We start from the raw sequence: 13,261 nt of genomic DNA on the forward strand, positions 1-13,261 counted from the left end.
TACAAGTTCCATCCATGCGCCTCTGTGACAGAAACTATAGGCACTTTTAAAAACATAAATAAAAGCTTTCTGGAATCAACCCCCAACCTATGACAATCCATGCGAAACTCATCTTCCTACAGCACACAAATCACACAGAGAAAACCAGCTGAAGGCAAGTAATTGGGGCACCGTTGTGTCGCAAACACATTGAGTGATTCCCCCTGACTCTTACCTAATTTGGGCAGGGAGTATTTGACTTTGAAGTAATCCTCGTAGAACTGCAGCAGCCTCTTTGTGATCTGCAGCGCGTAGTCGCCCGATCCACTCATGATGGCGTTGGGCCTGGCGTACAGGCGGATCTGAGGGGAACAACAGACACATGAAATAAAAATTAAAGGAAAAATAACTCACAAGGACATCAGATAGAGTTAGAAGCTCAGAGGAAGGCAGTTTTCAATAGTTCAACATTGTTTTTCATCCTTTCATTTATGTCTCCCTACAACACATAAAGCACTCGCTGGTGTACGGGGTGGTTTTGTGTTTCGGCTATCCTGTGGTGTATCAGGCTCTTATGGAATCCATCACCAGACGTTATTGAATGGCGTCTGTGTAGGGTTCTCAGACGCCACACATCGTGTTTGTGTGTGACGGGCTCCGCAGCAGCGCCTGCCACATATCAATCCCCATCCGTCTGCCGGCCCGGCCACCGTTTCATCCAGCGGCTTCGTTGTCGTCCATCAACCGAGAGCCAAATTAGATTTTTCGCTGAGCAAACAAAGCATTTTGCATTTGTCGTTAACGCTCGTTGTGTCGCGGTTTCCGCCGAGCCCCCGCTGAGGGAGATGGAGAGCGTGAACGGTGAAGTGAGGTGTCGCCTTTTGTTTGAAATGTTTTCCCTGGATAATAATGATCTGTCTCCTCTTCCGACAGGCCGAGGCTGATGCATTGCTTCTGCGCGTCGGAGGGATGGATGCCTCCGCGGGCTCAAGGCAAACGAGCTCCATTGCCAGCCAAATAAAGACATATAGACATATGCAGGGGAGGTGATTATCAAGATATCTTCTCTACAGATGACTACTGTTCTAATTACATGCAATAACTTACTAGAAATCTATACATATACTAACCGACTAACGCACAATATAAAAACAATTGGCCATGACTCTTTACATCATAGCTTTAGTATTTACTACAGTGCAACAGCACTTTCATGTTTGATATCCTGTGCTGATGTAAGCCTAAGCTAAATGTTAACTTTAACCCCAAACCTGGTTTCCCTTAAAGGTGTATTGTAAGTCAGCATTTTACTACTGAAGAATAACATAATAGTTTAACATCACTATATTAAGGTCCATGCATTATAAAATGGAGCGTAATATAGTATGTGCCATTTATTTTGAGCTATACGAGTATGACATTCTATAGGCAGCATCAACGAATCCACAGTTAATCAATGTGATGAAAAGAGAAGTCCGCACTAATGTCTTACAAGAAAGCCTGGCAAGGACAGAACACAGTGGTAATTGGACTTAAATAGAGCACCCCTCCCTATCAAAGGACATTCAGTATTGATCTATGGCGATGCCACAAAGACAAGGCCATAGACTTCACTTCACTTATTAATAGTGAGAGAGAGATGACATGTATGCTTAGTCTTTCTCCTTCACTCACTCTCTCTCCCTTCATTTATCTCTCTCTCTCTCTCTCTCTCTCTGTGTCTCTCATTAAGACTCTTTCTCTATCTCCCTACCATTTCAATCTTCACCTTAGCCATTCCATTTCTTTCAAACAGAGAGGAGAATCAATCACAAGCAATGTGAATGATGTCGTTTGCAAATGCAATTGCTTTCTGGGGTTTTAAGCTGTCGGATCCTTATCAAGAGGACACAAATCAGGCCCTTATAAAATGAGGACAGGGTTTAGGATGGTCTAGAGGGGGGGGGGGCAGCAGAGAAGCAGAGCCGTGGGGGGGAGCTCATCAGGACACTGTGGAGGTCAACTCACCAGCCCCCCATTCCTTTTCCTCCAGGGAAGAGTAGCAGAGATGAGATGAGATGGGGCGAGTTTTATCGCTCGCGTGCCTCTGATACCGACATAATGACCGCCCCCACCAGGGACCACGCTATGTGGCATCTACTGAGGCCTCCGGGGCTACTGGCCAGGAAGGGCAGGGCCGCCGCATGGGTGGGTCACCACGGCGTGATGTGGCTTGGCCCCACTCAGCTCCAAGCAGACCAGTCGATAAAACCATCATGACCGCGGCCCAGACTGCTGCGCCCAGGGGAGCGCCAGCAGACACACGTCCGGCACACCACACATCACGTATGGGCACGCGGGCCGGTCATATGCAAGCCACTGACTGGACAAACTGGGCCACTCAGGAGCCTCATGGGACAGGCACGGCCGATGGAGATAAAGAGGCACACCATTCCTCATCATCAGGGACATGGCGGAGGTGTGAAGGTTGGTCTTGTGTACTCGCCTTAGCGTAGCTTTCGGTTATTGCTAAATTAAAGTTAATTGAGTCATTGGTGGGCAGTACTGAGACAGGGATTTCTCAAAGGCCAACAGGGTGTGATAGTGCCAGACACATCTGTCATTAGTTTCATTAGTGCAAGTGGTGCAGGGCGGAAAGTCTTGTTCACAATTGTAAACAGGTAATTAATTATATTGTGCTTTGATCTGATAACCTGCCATGTGTTTACACCAGTCAGTCAATTAATTGAATACTGTAAGAATAAAACTAAAACTGACCAAATATGTATGGGCCACAGATGTATATAAACTCTCTCTCTCTCTCTCTCTCTTAAACATCTCTCTCTCTCTCTCAAGCTCTTTTTCTGTCTTGCCATAAATGCAAATTTACTGTACAAGTGAGCTTGTTGCTGAAGCACTCACTCTCCCTCCCTATGTCTCTCTCTTTTACACACACACACACACACACACACACACACACACACAGTCTCTATCTCTCTCTCTCATTTTTGCTTCTCTTTTTTTGTTCTCGCACTAAGTGCAGAGCAAATCTCTGTGGGGGAGTTCGGGCGGCTGCCACCACTTCAAAGAACAGCACATAATTGTTTTAGGGTGAGTGCAGCCGCGGCGCTGCCTGAGCTCCCTGACACCACCAGCACAATGGTGCCTGGCCCACGAGGCTTAGAGCCTGCATGTCGACTCCCACCACTCCTCCCGCTCCAGAGCTGCGTCTCGGGGAGGCATGCGCTTTAAGGAAAGTCTGGCTCTCTGGAGATAGCCCAGAGAGAAAGAGAGAGAAAGAGACAGAGAGAGGAAAAAAAAGAAGAAAAGAGAGGAGGGGTAATTAGCCCAACAAGGCTGCGCACCGTTTTTGTAATGAGTTCAAGTTGAACAGTCTCCTCTTTTCACCAATCTGTGCTGTGCTAGCAAACTCGCTTTTCTACCGCGTCGACAGAAACAACAGCATTCTAAGATGTGATGGGAACCGTATATAGCGTATGGAGGGGAAGTTAATCTCCTCACAGCGTTGGTGGTTAAAACCCATTCACTGTTCTGTCTGAGAGCGTACAGGTGAGGGAGTCTTGACGATGACTCCGACGCCTCTGAGGATCAGGAAGGACTGTTCTCCCAGGGCCAGGGCGGAGAGAGTGTCCAGAGATAGAGGATTTCATGCACAGTGACTTTCAGTCACATTTGCTGTCTATTATGCTTACTAAAGGTCGTTACATCATCAGCTGAGCTGCGCTGTGGGGAGCAAGCCGAAAAATTGATTAATCGTTTCGTTTTTCGGTGGTATTAGTGGCGGGAGCCTGACCATGTCTGTGGAGTGGCGCTGACTTCCAACAAGGACAAGGAGCAATGGCCGTAGACCACACTCTCCCTGCTCTCACACGCTCAGTGCACACACACACACACACACACACACACACACACACACACACACACAAAATGAAAACCTTCCTCTCTGGACTCTGAGATTGCCCTCTGATGATGGATGGGGTGACGGGTCCGTTCCGTTACGATAATATGATTGATGGGAACAGCTAGAAGGGGAGAAGGGGAGCCGCTAAAAAAGATTTGGTGTGGGGGGTGAGCGTAGCCTAGATATGGCCAACACTCATTACGAAGGGCTTGCTGTTAGGGAGAATTATCAGACAGTATTGAGAGGGGGGAGGGAGGTGGGGGGTTGGGGGTTGCTGATTGTGACCTCAAGTTGAAAAGGGTCGGGTGTCCTTTAGTGTGGACTCACGTGAATGTGGAGGAGTAGCATTAAAGTCAGTGGGATCGTCAAAAAGTCAGTCATCAAGGCCAATAAACCTCATGAAAGCTGAACCAAAATGAAGTATATATATATATATAGTGTATTCACTTGGCTTTTCAGTTAAACAAGTGCTCACTGAGAGAAATAAAATGGACCAGGATTTTAAGGGTCCATAATGGATGCTGTAAATAAGTGAACAGAATGTCAACTCTGAGCACACCATATAAACACACACACACACACACACACACAAAACTTTCAGCAGTATGTTTGGTTGACTCGTTGTCCTCCATGGGTGATTGCAGGGGAGCAGTGGAAGCCTCACCACCGCCTGACAATCAGGTTTGAATCGTAATCTCACCATAGCAAATCTACGTCACGTGAATAAAGGCATCCGCTAAATACCAGTCGCTTTCTGTTCCTTACCAGAACCCCGCTATCGGTCAGGGCCTCTCTGTAGGTGAAGTTGCACACAGCCCAGGCCAGGTAGTAGGTGGACATGCGCGGGGTCCTGGAGAAGTAGTTGGTCACCCAGCCGTCGTCGTTGTCGGTGACGGAGTTCTCCACGGGCATGTTGGACAGGGACAGGTAGGAGGCCTCGTGCTTCAGACTGATCCGGAACGTGGCCTTGTAGATGGGCTCGTCGAAACACGGGAAGGCTTTTCTGGCATGGGTCGGGGAGAACTGAGTCACCGCAAGATACCTGCAATGCAAGGACACAATTACCAATGGACCTTGCTCTTGTGAATATTATGTGTGTGTGTGTGTGTGTGTGTATGTGTGTGTGTGTGTGTGTGTGTGTGTGTGTGTGTGTGTGTGTGTGTGAGAGAGAGAGAGAGAGAGAGAGAGAGAGAGAGAGAGAGAGAGAGAGAGAGAGAGAGAGAGTGTTAAGATACTTACAGTACAATCTATGTCTGCATGTATGTGTAGTGGTGTCTCGCTATGTCCACTATGTGTCTGTCTGGGCCTAACTGTTTCCATGCTTATAGAGATATAGAGATTAGATGGAGATGGATGTTTGCCAAGAAGAGACATTTAACGGACTCCTAAGTCACAGCTTGAAAGGTTATTTCACCTTGCTACACACATCCTTAAAAATTGCTTATAGCTGTACCTTGAATACAAATAACCCGCATGCACTCTGTCCTGGGACTCAACCTGCTGCCGCAAAATCCTGGCACACAAATTTATCAGTTCAAACACACCCCATAAGGCTAATATAGACACTAGGCCTTTTTCCTCCCAAAGACAACACAAGTCACCACATTTCTCCTCCTTTTGATAAACACTATTATGCTCTTGTCGCGTATATCCTGAAGAGCCGATGATAGTAACAGCAACAAAAGCCTGGGTTTAAATGTGTCTAGTCAGGATTACAAATGCTTGTTCCCTACTCCCCGCTGCTCAGCCAGCGCTGAGAATGTCACAGTGGATTTTATGCTTGCATCCACCAGCCTCCTCTGCTCATCACCACCAAGGTGACACGCGGCACGATAATATTTTAATTGACATCAGTCCTTGGCGTATAAAAGTATTTTTTTTTTGTGTTGTTTGCTCTTTAAAAAGATCAGCTTGGGTGTCTTCCAAATAAAATCACATTGAGTCACTGATAAGGACACAATGGCGTTTCTGAGCTAAGATCCTTGTGCAGTCAGGTTTTTCTCCCTTCTTTCTTCTCACACATTTATCCCCTAATTATCATTCTTGACTATGCCGCTCTGGATGTGTGTCAAACTGCAGAATCATGAGTTTGGCAATAGTACGCCCTGAGACTCTTCTCTGCCAGATCAGAGGGGGGGTGTGTGTGTGGGGGGGGGAGAGAGACAGGGGGATAGATACAAAAAAGTCAGACAGCAAGTGGGAGAGAGAGAGCAGAAGAGAAAGCTACAAAAAAGAAAGCATGTGAGAGAGAGAGGGAGAGAGAAAGGGATGAGAGAGAGAGAACGCGAGGAATAGAAAGAGACTTCACTGTAAACGCCTTTGAACAGCAAAATTAGCAGTAGCAGCATGCGGCTTTGCCCTAAACTCCACCATGTAGATTCAAGAGCAGCTGGATTATCTCTTATCAAAGCTAGCTTTATACCACAGAGGGCAAACAGCCACCCTGTCTCCCCAGGAGGTGGTGGGTGACCCCTCTTTCATGGGCTGACAACACGACCACTACACCAGTGAGGGGAGAGAGACCTCCCTCTGAGTGGTGTCCGTGGAGACGGCTTATATAAGCCCCTGATATACACAGTGTACCTATGCGATTAAAGGTGCAGTCTCAGCTACCTGTCTGCTCTGATCTTCGACTGGACCAGATCTTCGACTTAACCAAGAGCTCCTTGAAGAGTCTTGGTTACCCTCCACCACCCCCTCCCCAAACACACACACACACACACACACACACACACACACACACTTTCTTTAATACCAGTTTTCAATCCATTATGGGGAAACACACAAATCTTTCTTTTGTAAATACATAGCGGTGCATCTTTTGTCAAGTTCCTGTTGAACCCAATCCTGAACTTTTTTTGTCAAATTACATATGGAGCTACAAACTCATACTTGCAAAGAACACATTTCAGGCTAAACTTCTCAGAATACAAAACAAAACAAAAAACTCTGTGACCATAAAATTGATGTTCATGACTAAGCTTCTCTTACAGAAAATGTAAAAGTTTCCATTAATTTCATCATGTCACAGAGCCTTGTGCATTATATTGAAATCATTTTAGTTGATAGCCAGAGCCTTTGAGTGCTTCCTTTAAGTGGCTTAACGACAAACTGGAGAACTCTTAATGTGCCTCTTTAACTGGAGTGTACATCCATTAAGGCCAAGGCAGTGTTAGGCCCATGCATAGAGAGTAATAATGTAGCCTACTCGGAACAGATTGCCTAAAGAACTTTGCTCTGGAGTCAGCTAGATGCCATCAACAGCATATGCGACCTACACACCGTCGTTTCTCTATGATCTGAAGCAATCCAATGCTAATTAGCTTATTGCGTCCCCCAGTGTGAAAATAAGGTCACCTAAGTTGTTAGGATTCGCATTAAGCGTCAGACCTCTGCTCCCTAGACATGCTGCCTTAAGTGCAAATGGCGACAATTAGCAGTAAACAGACACAATACTGACATTCCAGGCCTATCAACTTGAGAGTAGCTTCTCCATCTCAATTTAGAAGAGGAGGGGAAGGAAGCCATTAGAAGCAATTAGCTAGCACCCCCTGTGTTATGATTTTTCGGCATATTTAGTTCGTCTTCTTCGCTGCAGCTCTGCGGGGGGCAATCTGAGCATCAGGCGAAGGAGGGAGGCAGGAAAGACTTTTCTTTTCCCTCAAAGGTAAAAGTTTGCTCCTAGGTTGAGATTTCAGAGTAGAGAGGAAGTCTACAGAAGAAACGAGTAGCCGTGCCGCGCAGCACTGACAGCAGAGGCTGCGGGATATGGAGCAGCAGCACAAAGGCACAACACCCTCCTCCTGTGATATCAGACCAGGGTGAGAGGGGTGGCAGCCGATCAAAGGAGGTGCTAAAAACGCAAGCGAGAAAGCAGGAAGGGGTGTAGGGATGTCTGTGTGTGGATGTGTGTGTGTCTGGGGGTGATGTGTCTTAAAGCTTAAATGCATTTGTGAAAAGTGTAAAAAAAAGCTGGAGGAACCATCCTGGCTCGGATCCAGACGCTCATTGTCGCTGGGAGATAAGCGAGACGCGGCAGGTGGTGTCAGGTGGGCTTCTCTGCCCAATTCACACAGAATGCATAGCTGGCATGAAAAAAGCACAACAGCACACTTTTATAGAGAGAGCAAGCGCTGAGAGGGATGGTTGAGCCATGCCTGCCTAGCTGGTGTGCTATATCTGTCTCCAGTCCGCGTCATAGCTCATACAGTCACTGTAATTATCATTGATTTCCTGCTTATGAACCACTGAGGTCTTCCACAGTAATAGCCAATGGACTGATTGACTCCCTTGGTGAAGAATGCACACTAATAGAGCAGGTGAAGTGCATAGTGCTCCACACTTGCTGTGAGGCTGTGAGCACACTCTCAGGTTTGGGGTATGGAGAGATACTTCATGATGGGTTTTCCATTAAGGTTGGGAGAAATAATCTCAACCGTGATACAACAGTGAGGGTGCAGATTTTCAAGATAACCTTTTGACAGCACCATCAGGTTTCACAGCCTGGATAAAAGAGCAACTGCAAAGCTAGTCATAGCTGCTCTCCAATTAGGGTGGCCTGGAAAAACAGCTACAAATACACACATGCACACACTCTCTTTCTCTCTCTCTCACACACACACACACACACACACACACACACACACACACAAACACAAACACAAACTCTCTCTTACACACTCGATAATGGTAGAGATATGGCTGGCCACCCCCAAGTTTAAATGATGGGGTGAGGGAGCTCTCCCGCGATTTGTGGCAGATTGAGGTTACACAGCCCACTGCACTTGGCTTAAGCACACCAGCTGCAGTGACTGACGGAGCCAGACCAGTGGTGCCCTGATGTGCACACAGTGACTTCACTTCAGCCCTGACCTTTTTAGACACAAACACACACACACACACACAAACACACACTGCCCAGAGGAACTCAGTCTGGCTCAATGTACTGTGAGCTTCCATACACGCGCACGCGCACACACACACACACACACACACACACACACACACACACACACACACACACACACACACACTCACAAACTCCATCACTGATCTAGTAATAAATGTGATTTGCTGTAGGCCTATAGGAACCAGGGAAACTGAGGCTGTTGGGCACAAGGATTGACTGTAAATAATTAAATACTTAGAAATTGATTTTTGTTTGCGCACTCGCAGGGGCAATGCCTTCAGTGTTTTGTTTTGTTTTGCTGTGAGAGTCTATAGTGATGTGATGTCAACCAACTGCAATGCTCTTAATTAAACTCCCATAAGATTTTATCTAACTAGCTGAAAGATGTTGAAACAAACTGAATCATCTGACAGAAAAGTAACTCATGAAATGAAAGGAATTATATATTATTATATGAAAGGAGTAAAATGCACTTTAGATCAATTTACGGATTATTGGGAGTATATACGTTGAGTTGATTTCAAAATAAAAAAAAATTAAAAAAAACATAGTCCAGTCCATACAACTTCATTTCAATTTCAAAAGAAATACTGGACTATGTTTTTAAAAAAAATTAAATAAAAAAAACGGCGACGAAATTGTGAATTTCCAGAGAGAGTAACTCCACACTTGGCAATCGACTCCGACCGACTTTCCCCTAAAGATGGCAGCAAAGATGGCAACATTTCCGGAAAGGTACTGGCTTGATGAAATTCATTCTGACTCTCTATCCGACCACATAAAGACCTCGATACTTCGGGTTTGGCTTTAGGGACCCTCTACTCACTACCACATAAGTGTAATGTTGTTTGGAACTGTAGAAGAGGTATAAAAATAGCGCTTTTTGTAGCGGTGAAATAATATGCCCTTCTCACTTCCACGCTTAACGAAGTTTTGACTAAAACTGTAAAATCGAACTTTCTCAAAACACATCCGAATGACATGATTTTGATGTCAACTCAACATATGTACTCCCAATCATCCGTAAATTGATCTAAAGTGCATTTTACTCTGGATAATTCCTTTAAGGTCCCAACAACTTTTTTCATAACTCCAATTCCACAGGTTTGGATGACCATTTTAGTTTGGATGAAGCTCCAGTGCCTAAACCTATTAATAATGTTTGATCTTGATGTCTATAAAATAAATCAGTGCATCAGTATTTGGACAACATCTCTCATTTTTGCTACATCAACATAACATTTCAATAGCTGACCAGTTTCATAAGTGAAGCAACGTGTCAGTATAAAAGTAATATTCATAAAGCAACTCTGTCCCTCTACTGGAAAGCCATAATTAATTACAACAATAAATTCCACATGACAAGTGTTTTACGTTCCAGTGCAATCAAAGCAAGTGTCCCGTGACGAGGAAAGCAATTACGGAGTTGTCCATAGATCAAGTGCAAAGTTAAAATTAAATTTTCCTAATTCTCTAAGTAAAGCTTCCAAGCTGGCACGGAATAACAGGATGTAATATTCAATCTCTGTCTCGTTGGTTAATGCCTTGTGCTTAAGCCGACTGAAGTACCTTGAGATAATTTACCCTAGAATATTTTGTTGTCTAATTAGCTCAGAGATTTATATAGCTGCTTTTCGGCACTGATTTTAAAAGAATGTTTTTGGATTTAGGATTGCATATGTTGAGTATAACAAATAATCAAAATCTTATATCTTATTATAAGAAATATTCAAACAATTCAACTAAATTTTTAATATACTGCGTTTACCTTCTTTCTCCATGCAGCACGTAAGAGCTGCGGAAAAAGCCCAAAAGTTCGTTTTCTATTTGGGCTTCAAAAGTAATGTTGACTTTGTAGGTTCTCAGTGGCTTCATCTCCCTGTGCAAAGCGATGACATAAACCTGGTTGGACGGGTAGTGGAACTGCCGGTGGATGCGCATGACGCCCGGCTTTTTGTTGTCCGAATACACTACCACTTTCTCCACTTCCAGTCTGTCCGTGTGAAGCACGATGAACTTGGTGGAGTTAACGCACTCGAATTCAATGTTAACTTCGCCCGAGAAAGTGAAGTTATCCATGTACACGGACAGCTTGAGGTCATAGTGCCGGGGACGCAACGACGTGGGCAGGCGGAGGTGCCTCCAAGGCTGGGTGTCCTCATCCTTGTGGTTAAAATTACCGTCCCGGGACTGATTGGGTTTGGTGCTCGTGCCGTTCCCGGCCCGCGAGCTGCTCTCCGCCACGGTGCAATCCTCAAAGCTGACGCTGAGAAGCACGGCGATTGCCGTGACAATGATGAGCGTGAGGATGGAGATGGCGAATCCCAGGACCAGTTTTTTGTGCACGGTAATGTGCCGCTCGGTCGTCCTGGGTCGGACCACAACGCTGTCAGCCCATTGATCCGACAGGCCTCTGCCGTTTCTCATATTGTTGTCCTCAATTCCCATCGGTGTGAATGATAAGCCCTTTCCACGTTTGTCATCCAAAGACATATTCTGCTGAATATGACGTTTGGTTGGAACGCAACAGGGGAAACTAAACCGATAACCAGAGTATCAGCTCCGGCGGCAAGCGCCGAAAACAGTCATAGATGTGTCTGACTGCTGCATACGGACAAAGCTCAGAAGTGCCCAGCCACCGCTACGACAGGAAAACGCTTGCAAGCGCTCAGACCAACTTTCTTGGCACAATGCACACCGAAATGATGTTCCCCTCTTAATACGACTTTCGGTGATGGGTTCGACTTATCTACTTTCTTCATTTCCCCCCATGTTTAAGGTCTCCTTCTTGGCATACACAAACTGCCGCACAGAACGCAATCCATCCCCGGGACTGATGCTGCTGATGCTGCCTTGTGCACTGTCGGTCCTCTCCCTCCGAGCTGCGAGCGCATATTGAGAGCGCAGCTCCCACTGTCCGCCGCTGGGGTGCTTCGCCGAAGAGACTTGCGCCCGAGACAGCGCTGTAGGTGTAACTGCCAACTCGTGAGGACCCAAGACGGATCGCAGCCAGTGAGAAAAAGAATTATCGGTGAAACAGGACCAATGATTTTCTTTGTCTCACCCCTGCTCTCACCGACGTAAGGCGATAGGATATGCGCATGAATAATGGTCCGGCGATGCTGAAGCCAAACAGAGAGCCGGAACTGAGATGAACCAGGAACCGACTGGTATTTATGGAGTCTCAAAGGAAAAGTGGCATACACCCTCCGGAGTTTGACAACAAGTCCTCTGAACTGCATTTAGCTGATATCCCGACTGAGAACCTATATGGGGTCCGCTACCTCTCAGTGATACTGAATTGATAGAATGGGCTCCTCCTTCGAATAGTGATTTCTTTGATTGATAACGGAGCTCGTTTGCATACTGTCCCCAACCACATTTAACCGCTTCTCTCTCCATGCGGACATGCTTATTTTATTGTTTTCATTACCCCTTTCTGTATTGATGTTTTCTAGCCTATGTGTTTCTATCAGTTGTCTTTGCTGCCGAAATATATTTAGAGTATCCGAAAATAAAGAGAAAGTGTTTCTTTATCTGAGATGTAAATGGAAGTAGCCTACATCAGCTGGACCGATTGCTCTTAGTTGAAAATGCGCCCCTCGGTGGTCACAGTTGAAATTGCATCTATTTCAGAGGGAAAATGTCAGCCTTCGTGCACAAGGCAAGACCCTCAGCTACTGGACTAAAGACCTCTCCAAAATTGAAGCCAAATCTGACGGTATTTGCTTAGACTATATATATTGACATATATTTGGCTGAATCTAAACCGGTATGAAGAACTGCATGCCTATGCCTTTAAATAGCAATACCTAAGTGATAACAAACCTTAATCGCAATTAACTTGTAACTGTCACTTAAATGTCTTTTTTTAACTGAAATGTATACCTAGTGTAACACGTGACTGCTCAGACTGCATAGCTAGCACCAGTCTTTTTGCAGAGTCAAAATCCAGTCAGCAGAAGTGTGTCAATGCATGCCGATTATTGATCACTTAATTGAATATATTGAGTCCTACATAGCTTAGTCCCATGTGCACTTTTACTGGTTAAGCAGCGTGCTGAAAGTGCAGACATCTACATTATGCATTGGGTTGGGTTCTTGAAACCCGTAATTAAAGGTGTGAGTAATGGCGTCTCACCATGGGGATGCTTCGCTTCTCCACCTCCAATAAGAGCGAGCCATCGATAGCGCTTTAAGTCAAGGTAGGACTAAACAGCAGGCCTCGGCCATCGCATCATACTACACTCTCCCCCTGATTAAGATGCAAAGCAACACTTCGGCATCGTGCATAATCAATATGCTCCCCTAATGGAAGCAGTCACCAGGGCATCGCTAGGGGAAATGTCCACCTTGGTTACCATCTGAGTGAGGATGTGTGTGTGTTTGTGTGTGTTTGTATTATGTGTGTGTGTGTGTGTGTGCGGTGCAGTCTTTAAGGAGTAGGGATCTGTTGGATAACTGTCACGATC

The 13,261-nt window shown here is 45.6% G+C and overlaps 1 protein-coding gene across 1 annotated transcript in view; it reads right to left on the reverse strand.

The window, feature by feature from the left end:
• Nucleotides 1-12,036, reverse strand: part of LOC125288580 (thyrotropin-releasing hormone-degrading ectoenzyme-like) — a 161,767-nt gene extending 149,731 nt beyond the window's left edge. Inside the window, exons 1-3 of the mRNA XM_048235052.1 lie at nt 10,558-12,036; nt 4,646-4,922; nt 215-341 (exon numbers count right to left, since the gene is read on the reverse strand). Coding sequence (XP_048091009.1) covers nt 215-341; nt 4,646-4,922; nt 10,558-11,282 — 1,129 coding nt within the window. The 5' untranslated portion in view covers nt 11,283-12,036. The remainder of the gene's footprint in view (nt 1-214; nt 342-4,645; nt 4,923-10,557) is intronic.
• Nucleotides 12,037-13,261: the final 1,225 nt, after the last annotated feature.

The sequence above is a fragment of the Alosa alosa genome, chromosome 23 (assembly GCF_017589495.1).
Source record: "Alosa alosa isolate M-15738 ecotype Scorff River chromosome 23, AALO_Geno_1.1, whole genome shotgun sequence".
NCBI classification, from domain to species: domain Eukaryota; kingdom Metazoa; phylum Chordata; class Actinopteri; order Clupeiformes; family Clupeidae; genus Alosa; species Alosa alosa.